Source organism: Rattus norvegicus, chromosome 2 (genome assembly GCF_036323735.1).
Source record: "Rattus norvegicus strain BN/NHsdMcwi chromosome 2, GRCr8, whole genome shotgun sequence".
Classification (NCBI taxonomy): domain Eukaryota; kingdom Metazoa; phylum Chordata; class Mammalia; order Rodentia; family Muridae; genus Rattus; species Rattus norvegicus.
In genome coordinates, this window is record NC_086020.1 from 78,013,379 (window position 1) to 78,036,579 (window position 23,201).

The window sequence follows — 23,201 nt, forward strand, 5'->3', positions numbered from 1 at the left end:
GGTTTTCAGTTGGATTTTCTCTCCAGGACGGTTTTAGAGGCACAGGAGGTGTGTGTGTTTGTGTGTGTGTGTGTGTGTGTGTGTGTGTGTGTGTGTGTGTGTGTGTCTTGTCCCTTAGGGAGCCTTGCCCCAGCAGATGTGTTCAAACACAGCAGTGTCACGGTTTTCTAGCCTCAAAGAGCACTGGATAAGACAGTGCCTTCCACTGCCACTAGCATCTGGTACACGCATCACTGAGAGCCTGCCCTCTCTCCCTCCTTCCCTGTGGATCTTTCTGAGCTTTGGAAGTAAAGAATTTGTAGTTGCCTTAGCCGCCATCTGCTTAACGAATGACAGTGCCGTGGCACACAGAGGATGGAAAGTCTCTACCTTGGAGGACTCAGTGGACTAACCTTAGCTATTAACTAACATTACCCACACGGCAGGTAGAACTAACTCGTTTGGTTCCCAGTCAGTCCTGTGTGTTAGCTGTCATTATTTATACTGTGTAGACCGAGTGACAGAGAAAGACGCACACAGGAGTAGTATACGGGTTCAGCGCTGTTGTATGGACACACACTCCTCCTGCGTTTCTGTCCGAAGAGGCTCGAGTCTCTGGCTGAGGGGAGATGAACGTGGAGTGGCTTGCCAGCTGGTGCAAGCCGCCATCTTCGGACCTTGAGCTTACATTGGAGCTTTGAGCCTCAGGAAGAGACAAAGCTCTGGAAAAGTGACATTTGCCCTTTAGTGACACACATCACAGGGCCATGTAGAGTCTAACACACAGTGAAGTGACCTGTCCATTCTTGGCCCATCGTGGGACTCCAGGGCTCTGCCCGAGGCAGTTGTTACCTGCCCTGAGCAGTTCTAGGTGGTAATCTATGAGGATGACAGTGAGTGGCTTCTGCTGGTCAGCGTCCTGCCCAGAAGTCATCAGAGATTTTTTTTGTTGTTGTTTTTTTGTTTGTTTGTTTGTTTGTTTGTTTGTTTGTTTTTTTCCGGAGCTGAGGACCGAACCCAGGACCTTGCGCTTGCTAGGCAAGTGCTCTACCACTGAGCTAAATCCCCAACCCCCAGAGATTTCTTATACTTTTTTATTTTATTATTTTATTTTATGCACATGCATTTCTTGCATGTGTCTGGGCAAGGGTATCAGGTCCCTTAGAACTGGAGTTACAGAGAGTTGTGAACTGCCATGTGGGTACTGGGAATTGAACCCAGGTCCTCTGGAAGGGCAGCCAGTGCTCTTAACCCCTGAGCCATCTCTCCAGCCCCCATCAGAGATTTCTGTTGACTCCTCACTCGTTGCCTGCCATTGCAGTGCTTTTAAGTTGCTGTGACACCATAGAAGCAACAGGAAAGGTCAAAACACCAGAAAGTAATTCTTCCCATGGGAACAGACTGAAGCCTTGGCTGGACTCATAAATTATAGCACAAACTATAAAAACAAGCAGACCTGAAATTACAGCCCCAACGTTCTGTCTGGGACTCCTAGAGACCACACGTGGCTTGCTGTGGTCCAGAGACTGCCCACAAATTCTCAGCTGAATCACAGGGCAGGCATCTGGCAGTTGCTCTGTCTGCTTTGTGCCGTAATGAACCTGCTAAATTTAACACTGGGAAGGTTTTTACCCAAAACCATTTTCCCCTGACCAGAGGAACACGTTCTTTAAGAAAAAAAAAAAAAATCCCTTTATAGATTTAAAATTAGACATGATTCATAAGAAATGTAAGAGTATCAATAGAAATGAAAACCCAGACAATTTTGTTCTTTGTGTATGTGTGTATTTGTGTGTGTGTGCGTGTGTGTGTGTGTGATCCATACAGCATGCATCTTGAACTGTGCTATATTGCAGTGTTTAGTTTAGGGGACATTTGTTTGATGTTATGGGGCCATGACTACAAGGTGCCTTCTGGTTTACCAACAAGGATGACTAAGGGCACATGAGGATGTCTCCTGCCTCGTTTTCTCCAACAATCCACAGTATTGAGTACTTTCAGCATTTGCTCCATCAGGAATCTTAGGAAGGAGCTTTAGTTTTTGCTGCAAGTAAAGCTTTATGTGAGGATGTTGGCTTTTCCCTTAATTATTCCCTTGCCTAGTGAGTCTTTATTTCTTAGATGAGTTCACTCATAAAGATGTAAGAAAAGCCCAGATAGGAAAGGGGTACCTTGGCTTCTCTGGTCCTGTGTGTGTGTGTGTGTGTGTGTGTGTGTGTGTGTGTGTGTGTGTGTGTGTGTATGTGTGTGTGTGTGTGTACGCGTACATGCATGCATGTAAATATGTATGTTCTAGGTCATTTTCTCTCTGTCTCAGGTTCTACTTCTTATGCGACTTTTGTTCTGCTTTGCCTTTCTCCGTCTTTCTGATTACAATGCTCTGGAATTGAAATGAAAATGGAAGAATTTTGATCACAATAATTTTCTGCTTTTGATTTAGACACCTGTTTTGATTTGCACCTCCCTTGTGGTTTTGTGTGTGTGGGCCCTGGCCAACCACAAAAACCCCAGTGTGCCCCAAGTAGAAAGACAGACATCAACACTGGGTCTGAGGGAGTTGTTCCTCCATTGTTGACTTTCTTTCCTTGTCTTCTGAGACATGGATATAGGACATGGCGATGTGATGTCTGAGATCCGGCCGGGGTGGGTGCTTACTGTGACAGTACATCCTTGGGCTGTTTTTATTTTTAACTTTGCTTACCATAGCATGTACCCCAGCTTGCTGGTAAGATGCAGGCACATTGGAGACAAAGCGGCTCAGAGGCGGTGTCACGTGGACGGGAAGCACGCAGAGCATCGTTTTTGCCACTCTGAGCTTGGCCACCCGTGACTGTCGCCCTCTCTCTCCACAGCCAGTGGTTCAGTGTGCTGAGTCAGGTCCACTCGTCCACAGACCAGGAGATCAGAGAGATGCACGATGAACAGGCAAACCCCCAGAATGCTGTGGTGAGTGAGGGGCGGGTGGAGGCTGGGTATCCAACATCTTAAATCCTGCTTAAAATCTTGTATCGAAAAGTTGAATTACACATGAATTCTTCTACCTAAAAATCTTTTTAGAGAAAGATAATCATAGTTTTTATGATTGTACCTGAAAACTTAGATTTTGAAGAATCACATGAATTGTGAATAATGTTTTGTATGTGTGTGTGCGTGTGTGTGTATTCTGGACACACAGGAAGTTATGCACCCCTTTTTGTTTTAAGATTTATTTTTATTTATGAGTACACTGTAGCTATCTTCAGACACACCAGAAGAGGACGCCAGATCCCATTACAGATGGTTGTGAGCCACGATGTGGTTACGGGTATTGAACTCAGGACCTCTGGAAGAGCAGTCAGTGCTCTTAACCACTGAGCCATCTCTCCAGCCCACAATTTATTTTTTTTAAAAGCCTTGTCTTTGAAATTGTGTTTAGGTTTGGTGAGTGTGCGTTGCATTTACCCTGAGAGAACACAAGAGTTGGGGTTCCAGGTGGTTGTCACCCACCTAGTGTGCATGCTGGGAACTAAACTCAGGCCTTCTTCAAGAGTAGTATACTCTCATAATTAACTACTATTTTTCCCTCCTTGACCCCCCAGAAAACTTTAAAATTAAATGTCTCTTCACAGAATAATTGTTAAATTAAATTAATAAAGGATTATAGCATAAATCAGTAAACTTACAATATTAAAAAATTGATGGCAAGTCATCAGTAAAAATGGTTTAAGAGTAAGAGGGGGACTGCCTGATAAATTTATGGATTTTGGGGTTTTATCTTTTTTTTTTAAGATTTACTTATTTTATGTATGTGAGTAGATGCTGTAGCTGACCAGAAGAGGTCATCAATTCTCATTACTGGGAATTGAACTCAGGACCTCTGGAAGTGCTCCTAACCACTGAGCAATCTCTCCAGCCTCTGAATTTATAGCGTTTTAAGGAGTGCACTAGGATCCACTAGAACTCTATTGAAGTGGGGGTGGGGGGACTTCTTTTAAACAACTTATTTTGCTTCTCATCAAAAAAAGAAAAAGGGGAAGAAAGAAGGCATTTCCTTGGTTTGTTTTCAATGGAGTTGTAGTCCAGGGATGCCGTGTGAGGTCATCCGTGTAAGGTCATGCTGTTCTGGTTCCTTTGTCACCATCTCCTTTTTGTCCCTTTGCAGGGCACACTGGATGTGGGGCTGATTGATTCTGTATGCGCCTCTGACAGCCCAGATAGGTAAGCTCCAATGTGGCTCTTGAAAGACATCATCTGCACGTCCTCATGGGTAGCCTCTGGCCTTGCCAGTGAGCCCTTTGCTCAGCTGTGTATGGAGCCTTGGCAGCCACCTCATCTAAAGTCTTCTAGAAGACTGACTTTGGGTTGCTAAGGTAAAAGAGAAGCCAGACCTTCACAGTCCATTTTCATATACTGCCACACAGGAAGGAGCCCTCCTGTCTCAGCCTCTCAAGTTCTAGCACCCAGTGTGTGAACAACCATATCTAACAGTCTTGGAATTCTCATGGCAAGAGAATGGCCGTTTGGGACAATGGTATCCCAGCGTAGGGAGTCTATAGCATTGCTTTCCCTAAATATTAATAATGACCTGACAATAGCATGCATGGGAAACAGATATAATAGATATAAATACAGCCATGAGCCCTGACCTTGATATATCCAGTGACCTTAAAGGCAAACCATCTTCAGATTGCCTTCATTGAGTGTCTGTTTTTTTTTTTTGGTCCTTGGCTAACTTAGTCGTCCTAGGGGCAGAGTCAGAATTAAAAACTGACTTTTGCCAATGCTGGTAATAGCCAGAAGGTAAACATGAGTGTGTTAAGCCTTATATAAATAGTAATTTTTTTTTTTAAAGTCTACTAGGCAAAGTAAGAGCCCTAGGGTCCCCATTATGTACTCTGGGGCTGTTGGGAGATGAGAATCTTTTGCCTCCAGAAGTCAGCCAACGCCATTTAACACCTGTGCTGTCAGTCGCCAAGGGCCAGAGTCTGTGTTTACTTAGGTTCTGCCTTACTAAGCCTGCTGCTTTTCACAAGCTCCACCCCAGCAGGCCTGGCCCACACCAAAACCTTTGCATTCTGCTGTTTGATTTTTTCCTACCTTTCTTCCTTCCCAGCTATGGTTTTTTTATTTGTTGGTTTGTTTTGGTTAGGTTTTTTTCAAAACCAAGTTTTTTCTGTGTGTTCCTGCCTGTCCTGGAACTGGCTTTGTAGAGCAGCCTGTCCTTAGACTCACAGAAATACAGCTGCCTCTGCCTCCTGCGTGCTGGGACTAAAAGCATAGGCCAGGCCTGGCTGAGCTACAACTTTTAAGGACCTCTGACTACACAGACAGGCAGTCCACCTAACCCTTTCTTTCTTGAACTCCAGTAATGCTTTGCTTCAGGGAACATTTGAAAGCTCACAAGGAAGAGTTCCCAGTCAGTAGTGTAAGCAGGTAGATAAGGAGGTGGTGTGCGCACAGTCCCGTGAGGACTTCTGAAGGGTGACAGACAGGAGCGGCAGGACAAAGTAAGTTTCCATTATCACTTTATCCCCATCTGGGAAATGAGCCCTTGCTGAGTGGCTTTGAAGACATGGGCACAAGCTGCTTTTTCTACCAGGGACAATCAAGGGCATAACATGTTCCATTGGCACCCACTTGCTAATCCTCTGTTACCACTGTCTGGTATTTCATTCGCAACTCACAGCAATATTATCCAAGGCTATATCCAGAATTAGGAAGAAATGGGTTTGAAGATGCTTTTATTTAAAAAAAAAATTATTTTGGCTTTCCGGGACTAGTTTCTTCTGGAAAGTCTTGTGGAAGGAATGGTTTCCCTCTCAGGCATTTTCTGGATGAATGTGTTGCTCCGAGTATAAAGGTTAATGATGCATAAAATGAATGCCACAGAAATATGAGCAAGGTTTGCCTTAGTGTGAAATATAAATAGCATTCCAGTGTCTCCTGGGGATCCCTGCGCTGCCAGGGACAGGGCCATGAAGCCTTGCTGCAGACAGGTGGTGCTCACACTGGGTCTCCCTCTCTCGCCCCGTCTCCTCTCTCAGACCCAACTCATTCGTGATCATCACGGCCAACCGGGTGCTGCACTGCAACGCAGACACACCAGAGGAGATGCACCACTGGATAACACTGCTGCAGAGATCCAAGGGGGACACCAGGGTGGAGGGCCAGGAGTTCATCGTCAGAGGTGACTGCCAGCCAGATTTCTTTGTTGTCTTCTGAAGTCAGGGGCTCTAAACCTGGGGCACATCCGTGCATCACTAGACGGGCACTGAGGTCCACAGAACCCCCCTGTTAGACAACAGGTGCAGACCACTGTGTCCGGTTCTTTACATGGTTGCTGGGACTCCAGGCTCAGGCTCTCGGACTTAACGGAGCAAACAGTGTGTGAGAGAACGGTCTCCTCAGCCTTAAACAGCTTCTCCAAGTTACTTGGTCAGAGGAGTTTGGAAAAAAAAAAAGCAGTGATCACAGCCATTTTCTAGCTGTTGGCAAATGTGCAACCTGTATTTAATGTTTTACAGATGTAACGATGCCATGACACTTAGGGTTTTGGCTTATGTTTTTCTGTTCTGGAGTTGGGTCTGGTAGCCTCAGGTATGCCCTGAAAGCACTCTACCACTGATCTTTACCCCCAGCCCTATTTCACATCCTTCCAACTGACGCTTGCTTGGCCCTTCCTTTCCAGGGTGGTTGCATAAGGAAGTGAAGAACAGCCCGAAGATGTCCTCGTTGAAACTGAAGAAGCGGTGGTTCGTGCTGACACACAATTCCCTGGATTACTACAAGAGCTCAGAGAAAAATGCTCTGAAACTGGGCACTCTGGTCCTCAACAGCCTGTGCTCCGTCGTGCCCCCAGATGAGAAGATATTCAAAGAGACAGGTACGGATGACCCTGGGCTGAAGCACAGCCAGGCTCAAAGCGAAAGGGTGACAAATGAAGTGACAAGAGGCCAGGCTTGCTCTACTAAGGGAATAAGACGTTGTATTTTGGCTTCCTCCACCCCAAAAGAAATTCTATTTTTTGATCTACCTCCTAAGGATGGCTATGCTTGGTTCTAAAGGCTTAGTATTCCAAGCTATAGTGATGATTTGATTTCAGAGATGCAGAAAGAGCCCAATAGGAACAAAAAAAAAAAAAAAAAGAAAGAAAGAAAGAAAGACCTTTAGAATCATCAGATTTTACCCTAGTGCATAAGAAACTGCTGTGTAGGTAGGCTGGTTTGGTTTGGGGTTTTCTCTTCCTCCTAATTGTGGCACTATATGAGATTGCTTCTTTTGATTTCTGTCTCTAGTTGTGATATGGGACTTTTTAAAATGCAGTCGCTCCATTTGTGGTGGTGGCGCACATCTTGTCTGAGCATACAGACTCTTCAGTGTCAGTCTTGGCTGAGGAAAAGAAGAGGAGAGATTCGGGGTGGGAGGAATTCCAGGATGAGCCTTCTTGTGCTGTCTGAGAACAGGGCATCAGCCTGCACCCAGTGTTCCACTGAGAGAGATGGGTCTTCTCCTCTTCACCACAAACTCCTCAGTGTTTTCTGTTTGTCACTGGATACCCAGTGCCAAAGCATGTATGGAATGTTAGTGTTTCCTGACTTGAATCACAAGCCTTGTGACGGAAGCCTTGGTCCCAGAGGGTGTGGTTGATATAAGGATGCTTCACCGCCTTGCAGGCTACTGGAATGTCACCGTGTATGGGCGCAAACACTGTTACCGACTCTACACGAAACTACTGAATGAGGCGACTCGGTGGTCCAGCGCCATTCAGAATGTGACTGACACCAAGGCTCCAATTGACACGCCCACCCAGCAGCTGATCCAAGATATCAAGGTGGGAAGAGAAGCCCAAGAACTCCTCATGCACTATTCCCTTGCCAGAAGAGACCCCAGTGTTTCTCTGGCCCAGTTCCCACTAATGCTTGGGGTTATTTTTCAGTTCAGATTCTAAGTGAGGTTTTACGTGAAATTTTACATTACAAATGTTTAGTCTCCATAGAGGTGTTAGAATTTGGCACACTGTACATGGACAAAAAACTGGGTAGGGACCACTCAAACCATCCCCGAGTCACCTCTGTCCCAGGTGGAGGCCTCTTAGACGTCACAGTAATTCCCTTCTCAGTACTCAGTTCTAGGTCACAGAAGTAGATTTACAAAAAGCCCAGATTGGAGGACTTGCTGGTGCGTGCAAGGCTCTGGGTTCAGTCTGCACTACCTAAAAGAAAAGGAAGAGAACAGATTGTTCTAGAACACTTGGGATCCCTGTCAGCTACCTCCAAATAGCCAGAAACAACAAATCTCATTGGTTTCATTCATTAAACTGCAATTCCCTGCTTGTAAGTTTAATTGTTCAGTAAGTGTGTGTTGGGTGAAAGACCCAATGATTAGCCACCAGTCACCACAAACCTCACTCGAGGCTCTGTGGACCCCGGTAGAAAGGGTCTTACAGCCAAGCTTGTAATGTCCTACCCAAACCCAGTGGCTTCCTGATTCCAATGTGGTGTGTTTTCTAGAAGTTTGAGACCAAACTACAGCAAATTCTTATTCTCCAATACACACCTGAGCTTCCTATTGAACTCAGGGCCCTAGATACAAATTATCTCATTTTTAGCAATAAAAAATATTTTTCGAAGCTTCCTTTTGAAAAGGCAGATTGCTTTTGTTTGTTTTTTTAACATGTCAAGTCACATTTTTATCAAAGCTATATCATCTATTTTTATTCTCTAATTGCAAATTCAGACATTCAGAGAATAAATAGAGTTTTCCAAATATAAAAGAATGCATCCTCAGAATTCAGAGAAGTTACCCCAATTAACTAGAAGATTTAAGTCATCGCTTTTCTTCCAGCCTCCAATGAGTGTTGTTGGGAAGATTTCCTACTGGAAATGAAATTTCCGTGGAAGGATGATTCCGTGCCTGTCCCCAGTCCTGATGTTTATTTAGTGACGTGGCTGCCTCCACGTCCCAGGGTAGCATGTGACAAGCATCAATCCAGGATGGGATTCTGTCAAAAATCTTAAATTCAGGGCAGAGAGGCCTAAGGGGGACGCCTCCCTCTGGGCGTGGCTTGTGTCGTTTTTTCAAGTGTAGAAGAAGCAGAGGCAGAGTATTTAAGAGAAGCGCCCGCTCCTGCTGTAGAGAGCCAGTGTTCAGTTCCTAGACCCATGTTGGGGAGTTCACGGTCACCTCTAGCTCTGGTTGCAAAGAATATGATGGCCTCTCTTCTGGCCTCTACAGGCACCACACCTATATAGCATATACACACGTAACTAAAAAGAAAATCTTTAAAAGAAGTACCTATCATTATTATTATTATTATTATCATTATCATTATTATTATTATTATTATTATTATTATTATTATTATTATTAAAGGCAGCCGACGTGCCGCGTGCTTATAATCTCAGCAGTTGGCAGACCGAGCAGGATTGTCATAAGTTCTAAGGCTGCCCTGGATCCTGCCCCAAGACTCAAAATATAAAGTTCACCAAAATGTGTTTTAAAATGAATTGTGCTTGGAGGTCACTTGATTGATGGCAAATCATGAAGGAGGCTGATTTTTTGAGTGGACATGTGAATGGCTACAGGGGTGGGGAGTTTAAAGAATGTGGGGAGGGAGACGTGCACTTGAAACAGACTGAGCTGTGTCACGTGCTTTTGGGGTCTGTGCTCAAGTGCAGATGGGCTCTTTGGCTAGAAATGGTCAACACTAGATTTCCCGTAATTTCTGAAAGGCGTTGCTGTATGCGTGGAAGCGTGGTTGAACTCGCCCTCTAAGTGCGGGCGCCCCCCCACTGTCCTTTCTTTAAATGGCTGCCGTACTCTCCAGGAGAACTGCCTGAACTCTGACGTGGTGGAGCAGATTTACAAGCGGAACCCGATCCTTCGCTACACACATCACCCGCTGCACTCCCCACTCCTGCCTCTTCCCTACGGGGACATAAATCTCAACTGTGAGTTCAGACCCTGAGGTCCTATCAACTTTGCTCTAATGTGGAGTGGAAGCACTGCTAGCTCCGAGACTCTCTGAGTCGTTCCGACAGGAAAGAGACAGTGAAATATATTCAAGCAAAGCAGCAGTCCCCAGCCTGTGAGTCACGGCCCTTCTGGGGGCCCCGTATCAGGTGTCCTGCATATTGGATATTTACACTGCCATTCATAACAGAAGCAAAATTAGTTATGAAGTAGCAGTGAAGTAACTCTGTGGTGGGGGTCAACACAGCAGGAGAACTGTATTAAAGAAGAAGCATTAGGAAGGTTGAGAACCGCTGATTTAAAGGGATGTCAGAGAGTGTTGGCATTCTCCATGAACTCGAGTAATCCTTAGGGTATACAGCTCCTGCTGTACACTGGTGTGAAAGTGTGCCTGTTCAGGCCTTCTATCTTTAATGCTCAATATAACGTCCAGTGAATTTATGCATATTCATTCCTTCATCCTGAAATGGGCTTCATAGAATGGCGTTATCAGCGGCAGCTTGTGTGAGGTACACAGCAAATCCAAGACCAAAGCAAGTCATGGTGCATAGAAAATTAGTTGCATTTTTGACTGACGGTATTTTCACGTTATAATGGATTGACAGGATGTAACCTGTCATTTTAAGTTAAGGTAAACAGGTCCTAGACAGTCTCACATTCCACGCAAGGGGGCTGTCCAGCTATTGTTCGGGTTTTAAGCGAGCAGTCTCTATGTTAATGTTTCAGCTGTTTAACAGAGCAGTGCAGCTCGCTCACCCCCCACTCCCGGGTGGACACTTCATTAGAAGAAAAGGCTGTTTGTCCCTGCCCTCATTCCTTCCTTTTGCCTCCTGCACCCGCCATCATCTCTTCCAGCCCCTCCAGTGATGTTGGTTGGTTTTCTTTTCCTAGTGCTTAAAGACAAAGGCTACACGACCCTCCAGGATGAAGCTATCAAGATATTCAACTCCCTCCAGCAACTGGAGTCCATGTCCGACCCCATCCCTATCATCCAGGGCATCCTGCAGACCGGCCATGACCTGCGGCCTCTGCGGGATGAACTGTACTGTCAGCTCATCAAGCAGACCAATAAGGTGCCCCACCCTGGCAGTGTGGGCAACCTTTACAGCTGGCAGATCCTGACGTGCCTCAGCTGTACCTTCCTGCCAAGCCGGGGCATCCTCAAGTACCTCAAGTTCCACCTGAAAAGGTAAGGCACTAGGCAAGGCAACCGGCAGAGCACTCCTAACAGGCATCACAGGCCGTTCAACACCGAACACTGCAGCAGGCCCTCCAATCAGACCCATAGGTCCCCTCAAACAAGCCTGTGTAGCTTAGATGTCCTCTTGCCCTTTAAGATGTATAGAGAACCAAGCCACTATGGATATAGCATCCTAATGTATTCATCCTTGGTACATTTAATTACTCTCTCTATAGCAAACCCCAACCTGGAGAGAGAGAGAGAGAGAGAGAGAGAGAGAGAGAGAGAGAGAGAGAGAGACCATGTCCACTTAGTTCTTACTAGATTTTATTCTGAGGTTGACAGCATGAGGTTATGGAATACATCTAGGTAATAAAATGACTACTTTGGTGAATCTGAGTAGTTTTATCTGTCATCTCAGAGTTTTGTGTGTGGCAAAAACAGCTTAAAAATCTCATTTTGCTTAATTGCGGCAAAGAACATTTAAAGCTGAACACGGTGTCTCATTCTGGTAATCTCAGCACAGAGGCAGGAGGAGCAAGAGTTCAAGGCCAGCCTGGAGTACAGAGTGGACTCCTATATTAACAAAGCAAAAAGACCAGGTCTAGACATGGTATACACACTTTTAATCCCAGCACTCCAGGAGGCAGAGGTGGGCAGATCTTTTTGAATTCAAGGCCATGGCCCAGGGCATCATAACTTTGGGTATTAGTGGTACCACATAAAAAACTGACGGCAGAGTAACCCCAATGTAGGTTCTTTTTCCATGTTTGAAGCTGGACCTGTCAGGAAGACACTGCCATTTGCTGCTGTCACCACTAGGGGGCAGCCTCCCAACCTCCCCTGCCAAACCCTCCCCACAGCCCAGCTCCCCCTAGCCAGCCTGTGTCTATCCACAGTTCACATTCACCTTTGTTTCCCAGGATACGGGAACAGTTCCCAGGAACCGAGATGGAAAAATATGCCCTGTTTATCTACGAATCTCTTAAGAAAACCAAATGCAGAGAGTTTGTGCCTTCCCGAGATGAAATTGAAGCTCTGATCCACCGGCAGGAAATGACATCCACGGTGTACTGCCATGGTGGAGGTTCCTGCAAGATCACCATCAACTCGCACACCACAGCCGGGGAGGTAGGGAACGCCAGGAGTCACCTTGTGCTTGATGCTTACACAGGCCCCATACTCCTGTGGCACCGAGGTTGCACATAACCAAATGGGCGCTTATGCTCAGCATATCCACCGGACAAACAAGGAAGTCAGTACAGCCAAGCACACGCACACAGTGGAGGTGCAGGTACATGGAAATGGAAGGCTCAACTTAAGCCAATGCCTCTGAGACACAATCTCCTGCATCTTGAACGTGTCTAGATCTGCTGGGAAACACTTCAAGAAGGGTGTGTCGAGTGTCTTCTCTGGCCACTGGGTGTCTCTGTGTGTGAGTCTCTGTGAATGTGGACAATACCACATCAGAAGAGCGCCTTTTCCCTTGTGCTTTTAAGTCAAGCCCAATGAAAGCTTGGGATGATGGTGGCGTTGCTAATAAAGCCTTGGGAGGCTTTTTTTAAGGAATCCTCACCAGAAGTCAGTATTGTTTCTCGGGGCTCATCAATATATCAAACGAGAGCTGGGGCTTAGGGATCTCATTTATTTTTCTAACCACTGGGGCTTTGCAAACAAGGAAAAAAGTAGGTTAGTGTTCCTCCTTTCCACTCCCCTCCCCCGGGGGATGGTGGAACAAGAAGAAAGTCAAAGCTAAGTTTACCGAGACAGTAAGAGGAAAACAGACATACTTAGTCTCTGGGGTCAAAGAGGAGGTGACAGCCTCAGGGCCATGTGGACCCTGTCACACCAGCCACTCCCTCTGAGTAGCAGATGAAGCCACACGGCGACATCTGAACTGAGAGCCTCCAAATATGTCTTCCAGGTGGTGGAGAAGTTGATCCGGGGCCTCGCCATGGAGGACAGCAGAAATATGTTTGCCTTGTTTGAGTACAATGGACAGGTGGACAAGGCCATCGAAAGCCGGACTATCGTGGCTGATGTCCTGGCAAAGTTTGAAAAGTAAGTTCTCCTTCAAGATGCTGGAAGAGCATTTGACGCTCCCTGTTTGGCCTCGGTGTATTTTTGCGTTGGTTTTATTTAACCCCTGTTAATCTATTTACCTTTTCCTCTCTGTCACCTGTCTGTCCTGACTCGCAGACAGAGCAGTGGTCTCAAGGTTGATCTGTCTGTCTCACCCTCAGCCCATCACCCCGGTCTCTCCCTCTCAGCCCCTGGATTCGTTGTCTCCTAGAACTGATGGGGTTTCAGTTATTCCCGATAAACTTTGAAATGGGGCTGCAGGACTCAAGCCAACACCCCAACTCTTCAAACTGCCTCTCTTGCCTACTGTATGAGGTTTCCCCTGGGCGGACATCCTTCAGTGTCTGGTCTCTAATCCCTGTGTATGCTTGGCATGTGAATGCAGCCCCCTGAATCCTCGTAGGGATTTCGACTAAGAAAACATAATTGAGAGTCACTAAAGGCCACGCTGACAAGTACTGCCTTGCTATTTTGTTTGTGTGACAGCCCTTCCTGTCCTGTCTGCCCCATCATACCACTACCACCAAGGGTAGGAGGTCTTCATCCTCAGAGTGAGCTATGCAAAATCAGCCCTCTGTGGGTTACCAGGGGCCCATGTCTAGTTTTGCTCTGAATCTTTTGTGGCTTCTGCCTGTAGGCTGGCTGCCACGTCAGAAGCTGGAGACGCACCATGGAAATTCTACTTCAAACTTTATTGCTTCCTGGACACCGACAGCATGCCAAAAGACAGCGTGGAGTTTGCATTTATGTTTGAACAGGTAAAAGGAACTTTGAGAAACAGATTCTTTTCCTTTGTTGGAGGCGAGAGAGAAAACCCATTGCTACAGCATATAAATGAACTGCTAAAGTCTGTAGGATTGGCCATGGTAGTAGACTTGCCAGCAAGGAAAAACTAGCCACTCACTCTGTAGAATGAAACCATACATGCTCAGTCTAAACACCGCTGCCGGGAGACTTGATGTGCCTGAGTCAGGGGATCCTCAGGCAGGGCCTCCACTCTCTCAGAGGAAGAGGGGACTGGAACTGTGAGAGGGACAGCGATCAGGATGTAAAGTGGATTGTAAAAAGAAGAAGAAAAGGAAAAAAAAAAATCACTGCCAAGAGACTGGGGGCGGGGGGTAACAGATACTCCAGGGTTAGAGGACACCCATGAAGGGGAGGGATTTGGCTTTGAAGCAGTGGGCTGTGCTTTGTTAGGAGAAATCCAACTTGAAGTGTGGGGGTAGGAGGGTGCTTTGCGGGGGAGGAATGTAAGCTTAAAGGAAGGCTGGGGTACAGTCTGCATGGCATGAGTGACTGGCCTTACGGCCTTCTGTACAGAGAGGTTTCCTGACCCTGTCGCTGTCTGTCACCTCCTTACAGGCCCATGAAGCAGTCATCCATGGCCACCACCCAGCCCCTGAGGAAAGCCTCCAAGTGCTGGCTGCCTTGAGACTCCAGTACCTGCAGGGCGACTATACCCTGCACACCTCAGTCCCACCCCTCGAGGAGGTCTATTCTCTGCAGAGACTCAAAGCTCGCATCAGTCAGTCAACCAAAACCTTCACCCCGTACGAACGCCTGGAGAAGAGGCGGACCAGCTTCCTGGAGGGGACACTGCGAAGGAGCTTCCGAACCGGGACGGTGGCTCGGCAGAAGGTGGAGGAGGAGCAGATGCTGGACATGTGGATTAAGGAGGAGATCTGCTCGGCTCGAGCCAGCATCATAGACAAGTGGAAGAAACTGCAGGGAGTGAGCCAGGAACAAGCCATGGCCAAGTATATGGCCTTGATCAAGGAGTGGCCTGGTTATGGATCAACACTCTTCGACGTGGAGGTGAGAGCTGGCTGCCGTAGTGCTGCACTGTGAGCATACAGGTGCTGTGTCCTGACCAAGCTGTGTCAGAACCCGAACCTTCCTAGGGTCATGCGGGAGAAGGGACAAGAGGGACCACTTGGCTCTGTGCCCTTCGAGCCTCACCATTAGCGTCCTCATGTCCCAGAGGGGTTCTGTTTTGATTTTTGTTTTTTTTGTTTGTTTGTTTGTTTTTTTTCTTTTTCTTCTCTTTTCTTTTTTTTTTGGAGCTGGGGACCGAACCCAGGGCCTTGCGCTTCCTAGGCAAGCGCTCTACCACTGAGCTAAATCCCCAACCCCTTTTTTTTTTTTTTTTTTACACTCCAGATTTTATCCCCCTCCCAGTCCACCCTCTGACTGTTCCACATCCCATACCCCCATCCCCTGTCTCCAAGAGGATGTCCCCACCCACCCCTACCCAACCAGACTTCTAAACTTCCTGGGGCCTCCAATCTCTTGAGGGTTAGGTCCATCTTCTCTGACTGAACCCAGACCCGGGAGTCCTCTTCTGTATATGTGTTGGAGGCCTCATATGTGGTGTATGCTGCCTAGTTGGTGATCCAGTGTCTGAGAGATCTTGGGGTTCCAGGTTGAGATTGCCTTCCTCCTTAGCTTCCTCCAGCTTTTCCCTAATTCAACCACAGGGGTCAGCAGCTTCTGTCCATTGGTTGGGTGCACATGTCTGCATCTGACTCTTTCAGCTGCTTGTTGGGTCTTTTGGAGGGCAGTCATGATAGGTCCATTTTTATGAGCACCCCATAGCCTCAGTAATGGTATCAGGCCTTAGGGCCTCTCCTCTTGAGCTGGATCACACTTTAGGCCTGTTGTCACTGGACCTTCTTTTCCTCAGTCTCTTCTCCGTTTCCATCCCTGCAGTTCTTTCAGACAGGAAGAATTATGGGTCAGAGTTTTCACTATGGGATCGCAATCCCATCCCTCACTTGATACCCTGTCTCTCTGCTGGAGGTGGGCTCTACAAGTTCCCTCTCCCCACTGTAGGGCTTTTTATCTAGGGTCCCTCCCTTTGAGTCCTAAGAGTCTCTCTGGTACTTGTGTTTTCTTAAGTAATTTTTGTTTTTGTCTTCGTGTGTGTGTGTGTGTGTGTGTGTGTGTGTGTGTGTGTGAGATCTGGAAGAGGGCAAAGGTCAATGAACTGGGGCAGTCAGGTTTTGTAGACAAGTACCTTCTCCACTGAACCGTATTGTCAGCCCTCCTCACAGTCTGTTTTCTGTTCCTTTGTAGTCAGTATTTCTATAATAGAGTGGTGACAGGATGACCTCCCTGGTGTGTATGGCTGGCTGGTTTCTGTCATTGGGCTAAGTTAACATCTGCTCAGCTGGCTCAGACTTGCTCTGTAATTGAAGGTGGTCTTGAACCCCTTTGTCCACCTCCCACGTGCTGCCCTGGAACTCAGAGATTCATCTGCCTCTACTGGGATTAAAGGCGTGTGCTAACACCGCCAGGCAGTAAGATCCACCTTTTTAAAAGATGTGTTAACTTCCTTATTGGCATTCTGGGTATTAAACCCAGGCTCTGGTGCAGAGAGGCAAGCACTTTACCCCTGAGCTATGTCCCCAGGCTCCACCCAAATATCTTCTGTCAGCAGTTAAGGCTGTTTCAGGCTCCAGAACATTCCGGGTTGTAGAGACCAGGGCGGACGTGCTGAGCTCGCACTTCCTTTCTCTGGTCCTTGTGATGATCCGCTTGAAGGAACGGCAGGCATCTTGTAGAGTGGAATCGTGGTTTCATTGCTGCAGTTTAGCCACAGCCGCGACCCGGTATTAAGTCCTTACGTCTTTATTTCAGACCACTGACTGGAAGGAAGTTTGCCCAGTGGTGTAGAGCAAAGCAATACTCGTCAAACAGGCCTGCATGTCAAATCCGGCCATCTCCCTTGGGTGCTCTCTTTGCAGATGTGGAGGGTTTAGTCAGTGCCAGAGACCACAAGGCCTCTGCCAGTCACGATGTGTAAGCGCGTGAGACATTCCCTCCTGTTCCAAACAGACAAGTTTCCCAAGCCCTTTACAGATGCGCTTCTAGATTTCTTGCAGCTGCAGCAATCTAATGTGGTCTTTGATGACTAAGATGAAGCTTTATATAAAAGTCTAAGCATCTTATTCTGAGATACTCACGTTGCTTCTAGGAGGATGCTGGCCTGGGTGTGGTAGGTGGGTTGGTTTGGTTATGTTTGTTCTGATGCAGCGGTTCTCAAGCTGTGGGTCAAGACCCCTCATATTTACATACAATTCATAACTGTTATTACAGTTACGAAGTACTGACAAGAATAATGTTATGGCTGAGGGTCACCAGAACACTGACTGCATCAAAGGGTCGCAGCATTAGGAAGGTTGAGAGCCACCGCTCTGATGTGTAAATGAGACACATTGCCCTTACACACATGCCGTTCAGTGCACCTAGTTTACAGCACCCATTTATGCTCTGATTCCGATCATTCCTGGGTTGCTGTTCCCTACACAGGCTCTTGTTTTCCTCCCATTGCTCCATACAAGCAAGTCTGTGTCAGGAGAAGTGTGTTTACACTGAACACATATCAGGTCATTGCCGCAACTTGTGGAGAGAAGCCAACACACAGCTATCAGGAGAATTTACCTCTGTGATACTAGATAAACCAGCCCAGGCAGGATGGGGATGGGCCTAGAAACAGAAGAGCAGACCTGGCTTACCCTGTGGCTGGGGATGTTGTTAAGTTGCTTACCCGGCCCGTGTGTTATTTGGGCTGTGTGGCTGATGCAGATGTATGTAATTAAGTACCTAATTCACGATGGAGATGCGGCCTTGTGAAGAAGAACACACAAGCATAAACCTTTACCCATTCATTCTCAAGAAGCATAAAATCGGTTACCCATCAGAACTCTAATAGCGATCGATTACCAGTCAGAAGTCAACCAGGATGAGCACTGAGGTACCGTTTCTCCTGTTTAGATGCTGTCACGGTGACTTCAGTCAGTATAGCCTGCTAAACACTGGTCTCGGTGCCTGCCTTGTGGCTTCTTGGATATGCTCCGACCATCCTCATCCAATGTTTGCTTACACTGACTCTTCTACCCCCTCAGTGCAAAGAAGGCGGCTTCCCCCAGGAGCTCTGGCTGGGCGTCAGCGCAGACGCCGTGTCTGTGTACAAGCGTGGAGAGGGCAAACCGTTAGAAGTCTTCCAGTATGAGCACATCCTCTCTTTCGGGGCACCCCTGGCCAACACATACAAGATTGTGGTTGATGAGAGGGAGCTGCTCTTTGAGACGAGTGAGGTAAGAGGCAGAGACAGGCTAGACAGGATTCACCTGGTCTCGGGGAAAGTGGAGAACAGTGTCCCCATCTCCTGGCTGCTGCTGACCAAGTCTCTCCGTTTGAATAACTCACACCGGGTATGGAGCACAATACGATTGGCCCTCCCTCTTCTAAAGCCAAAGTCACGGCTCCAGACTTGCCATCCATATCCCATCTGTTGAGCACAGAAATGTGTTTCTTGCAAGTGGGAAGAGAAGGAAAGGACATAGTGAGAGAGAACGTAGTTGGCGGTGACACCCTGCAGAGCGGAGGTGACCGTGGCAAGGACCCACAGCAGTCTGGCTCTATGCCGGAGGCTGGAGAGATGGCTCAGCAGTTAAGAGCCCTTGTTGCTTTGTAGAGGACCCTGGTTTAATTCCCAGCACCCACATGGTGGTTCACAACCATCTTCTGACCTCTTCAGACACCAGCCTCACACATGGTGCCCAAATACACATCCAGTGAAACACACATGAGTAAAATGATAAAAAGGACTGTGCTCCACAGAGCAGGAGGGCGCTGAGGGGCCTCCCCAATCTGGCCATACTTGATTCTGGATCACAAAATCACATTCAGAAAAGTCGCTGAGTACACACGATAGCAACTGCAAGCTTGAGCACGTAAGATAATAAAGAAGCCGGTCGAGGCCTCCTCAAGGGTGCCCGCTACCAGGAGAGAGTGGTCAAGGGGGTGGTGTGGGCAAGAGGGCATCTGGGGTGCTAGGGGGCAGGAAGGTGAATGATGAAGTTTAGTGGATTGATGGGAAAGTATGCAGAGAGAAGAAAGGGCTCAAGGTTCTGTTGCCGGGCTGAATCCCATGGAAGGTAGGAACCTACCATGAGATTGTGGACTGTGTAACCACAGCTAGTGGCTCTACCAACATCAGTATGGGTAGTGTGAGATTGGAAAGGCAGAAGAGGACATAGAAGCTTAGAGGATGCCTTTGTATGGTCCAGGCTGAGAGCGCAGTGGTAGCAGCGTCCTTGGAAGATGCTGGTGAAAGACCTTACCTAGCTCAGGAGAGTGGCCGGTTTGCAATGGAAGTGAGCCGGGCATCCGGGGGTCCTGCCATAGGTCTAACCCCACTCACTAGGCTTCCATCCACTGCTTCAGCTGTGTCCAGACCTGGAGTTAGCTACTGTAGCCTATAAAGACTGATGCGGTGTCCAAAATTCACCGCCATCTTAACTGAGGATAGCTTTGGAACCCTCATGGTACACCAACTCTGGTATAGTAGTGGTGCACTAGTTCTCAAAGCCAGACAACATCAAATAAAGTCACTGCTTTCCATATAAGAGCGTTGGGCGGCGCATGCTTTATTTAGAAAGGATTTCTCCCGAGCTTGGGAGTAGCCCACTGTGTTCAATTCCAGGTTCCCTGTCAGTCTGGACCTAGACTTAGCATAGGAAACTACTGGTTCTTATATGGAGGGCAGTGAGAGGATGTCTTCTTAGCTAGGTTCTCGAACCGGGTAGAGACTGACGACCATATGTGGGCTCTGCTCTCCCCGGCAGGTGGTGGACGTGGCCAAGCTCATGAAAGCCTACATCAGCATGATTGTGAAGAAGCGCTACAGCACCACGCGGTCTCTGAGCAGCCAGGGCAGCTCCAGGTGAACACGAGCAAGCCCGTGTGTCTTTCCCGTCTGAACGTGCCGCTCTTTGCCTGGGCCAGCGCCAAGTCCTGACCCAGCTTCGGAAACACAGCTGTCTAGGCTCTGGAAACCAGTGGTCAGAGGGAGGAGTCTCCGGGGCTCCCTTCACCCCGATCAGCCTCAGTGATCGCATATTAAGCTGTCAACCCTAACAGTCTGCACAATTTCTTAAGCTTTAGTACTCGTAGATGATACTTGCCTTAAAGAAAAAAGAAATGGGAGAAAACCACATGGCCACCAAAGCAGCCAGAAGTGCCTTAACTTGCAGAATGGACCCTAATCGACCTTAACTGTGCTACTGAGGGGAAGTGCTTTCACCTCCTGGTGGAGTTTGCAGAGCTTGGAAGTGGGGTATCAATCCACTGGTTGTGCACTAACCTCCCCACCTGATTTCCTGAATACGAGGGAAGCTGAGGGAGTGGGGATGGGAGACAGAGTGGAGGGGGGACAGTGTGGTGTTGGAGCGCTGCTGGCAGCCTTCCTTACGGACATGTATTAACATTTTCTTGCTTCGTTTCAACTGTCTGTGCTTGCCCACGCATGCGTGTGTTCACACACTCAACACTTTAATCCTTGTCTTGCGAGCATTAAACACAAAGGGAAGGAGGACGTGCAATGTTGTAAACAGTCTGTATATTTTCCTAGTTCAGAGTTCTAGTCTCAAGGTGGCTTTATTAACAGACCTGGATCCCGGATGTTCCTGTCTTTGCTGTATTTTGGAAAGAGACGTTTCGACTCAGTTTTGTTTTACATGTAGCAAGGGCTGAGCGACCTGTGACTGCTGTATCACTAACAGGTCCACAGCCCACAGAGATAACTATTTATAAACCACTCTTAAACTGCTGGCTCCAGTGCTGTTTTTAGAACAATATTGAAGTCATTTTGGAGTCTTTTATTTCTCAAAGTTAAATTAAATTTTTTTTTTTTTTTTTTTTTTTTTTTGTCTTTGAAGGGAAACTTGTATCATCACTCTGGCTAGATTGCAAATATAACCATGTTGAATGTGGGGGGAAGCTGCTGCATTCCCAAACTCTGTACCCCTCAAGCAAATCTCTAAGGGGCCCCAACACAAATGCTGAGGCTTTAATGGAATTTACACATTGCTTTGTCCCTAGTTCATAAAGGTGAACTGAACACAGCACCTGTAAGTGACAGCAGTTGTAACCAGAAGAAGAATCTGGACTCGGACTTTTATTTTTATATGGAAAGAATATAAAGGTGGGCCAAATGAGCCTACTCACAAAGAAAGAAGTTACCTTGGCCTTATCCCTCACAGACAGCTAAGGGAAGCAATGTCTCTTGGCTCACAAAGTCTGATAATAAAAGATATTAATATGTGGTGTTTGCTTTCCTTGAGTAGTTTTAAATAACAATGTGAGGGGTCTAATTTTGACATTTATTTTTAGATTTTAAAGAACTGTATGGGGTCTGGAGAGATGGCTCAGTGGTTAAGAGCACTGGCTGCTCCTCCAGAGGTTCTGAGTTCAATTCCCAACAACCACAAAATTCTCATTCTGTAATGAGATCTGATGCCTTCTTCTGGTGTGTCTGAAGACAGCTACAGTGTACTCAAATATTAAATAAAGAAATTTTAAAAAGAATTGTATGATTTATACAGGGTTATATTAGATGCAATCGAGTTCCATAGGACCTTTCTTATATAATGTGCTTTAAGCCCATCTCCTCTATATTTGGCCACCAAACCTTTCTTGTTCCTCCTACCTGTCCCAATTTCCTTTAGATAGCCTTTCCTTTCCTGTCATCTGCCCATGTAACATTTTATGAGTCTTATTTTCCACCTTAATCCCTTCTAATCCCCCAACACTAGGTAGGAGAGAAAAGGGTAACCTATTTAGGCTACTGCCTGATGAGGAGGGAAATTGTCGGGTTTCTAGGGACAAGTCTAATCTTCATTGTCAGAATATCCAGCAATCCACAAACACAAGAGGGGAGACAGCACCAGCCACCTTGGAGCTCCCCCACTCCCCCTTACACCTCCATCCCCAGAATTAAACTATCTGCAGCTGACAAAACCACACCCCTGCTAGTGCATGAGGCAAATCTTAATCACCTGCTGTGAAGCAGCCTCTTACCTACACCTGGGATTAAAACAAATATATACATAAATACATACATACCTGGATTTTAAAAGTGATTTATTATGTATACAATGTTCTATCTACATGTATGCCTGAAGGCCACAAGAGGGCACCAGATCTCATTGATGGTTGTTTAACCACCATGTGGTAGGAATTGAACTCAGGACCTCTGGAAGAGCAGCCAGTGCTCTTAATCTCTAAGCCATCTCTCTAGCCCATAACTGGCCCAAAATTCTCACTACATCCAGTCGTGTCCATTTTTCCTTAGATGACATAATTTCATTCTTTATGGGTGAAAAACAAATTCATTGTGTAAAAAAACATTTTTTTCATTCATCCTTTATTGATGCTGTACTAGTTGTTTGTGTGTGTGTATGTGTTTTCTGCAACTTGACACAAGCTGGAGTTAGCACAGAGAAAGGATCCTCCCTTGAGGAAATACCTCCATGAAATCTAGCTATAAGGCATTTTCTCAATTAGTGATCAAGGAGGGAGAACCCAGCCCATTGTGGGTGGTGCCATCCCTGGTAGTCTTGGGTCCTATAAGAAAACAAGCTGAGCAAGCCAGTAGGTAACATCTCTTGGTGGCCTCTGCATCAGCTCCTGCTTTCTGACCTGCGTGAGTTCCAGTCCTGACTTCTTTGGTGGTGAACAGCAATGTGGAAATGTAAGCTGAATAAATCCTTCCCTCCCCAACTTGTTTCTTGGTCATGATGTTTGTACAGTAATAGAAATCCTAAGACAGATGGAACCTTAATCTAGTAAAGCCTCTAAGGCGGAAGAGATCTTCAGCTATACAAAGAACTCAGAGAGCTAAGCACACTAAAACCAAACAGCCCAATCAAAAGGCTAATAAAACTAGATGGTTCTCTCTCTCATGTCTGTAAACATGAGAAATGCAAATAAAAAACTTTTTGATTCCATCTGACCCCAGTCAGAATCGTAGCCATCATGAACACAAATACAGGTGAGAACTCAGACAAAGGGAAACCTGCCTCAACTTGGAAGCAGGGTTCCTGACAGGAGTGTCTGGGAGTGGTGAAACAAACAGCTAGAAATCAAATCCGTGTGTCCAGACTGGAAGCCTATATTCTCCTCAAGACAGCTTTTCAGACTGCCCTCTGTTCTGCATTTTTGA

General features: G+C 46.8%; 1 protein-coding gene across 8 annotated transcripts in view; it reads left to right on the forward strand.

Moving 5' to 3' along the window:
- The window catches only part of Myo10 (myosin X), a 204,606-nt gene extending 181,847 nt beyond the window's left edge, over positions 1–22,759 (forward strand). For 7 of the 8 annotated variants that reach the window (XM_039102214.2, XM_039102215.2, XM_039102218.2 and 4 more), the window contains exons 11-23: positions 2,832–2,925; positions 4,121–4,176; positions 6,003–6,145; positions 6,647–6,841; positions 7,632–7,789; positions 9,785–9,908; positions 10,822–11,119; positions 12,034–12,241; positions 13,035–13,171; positions 13,830–13,950; positions 14,555–15,007; positions 18,100–18,291; positions 19,825–21,565. In XM_039102214.2, the coding sequence (XP_038958142.1) occupies positions 2,832–2,925; positions 4,121–4,176; positions 6,003–6,145; positions 6,647–6,841; positions 7,632–7,789; positions 9,785–9,908; positions 10,822–11,119; positions 12,034–12,241; positions 13,035–13,171; positions 13,830–13,950; positions 14,555–15,007; positions 18,100–18,291; positions 19,825–19,926 (2,281 nt within the window). In that variant the 3' untranslated portion in view covers positions 19,927–21,565. Of the gene's footprint in view, positions 1–2,831; positions 2,926–4,120; positions 4,177–6,002; positions 6,146–6,646; positions 6,842–7,631; positions 7,790–9,784; positions 9,909–10,821; positions 11,120–12,033; positions 12,242–13,034; positions 13,172–13,829; positions 13,951–14,554; positions 15,008–18,099; positions 18,292–19,824 lie in introns of all 8 variants that reach the window. The other variant, NM_001401822.1, reaches the window with a different exon arrangement.
- The last annotated feature ends 442 nt before the right edge of the window (positions 22,760–23,201 follow it).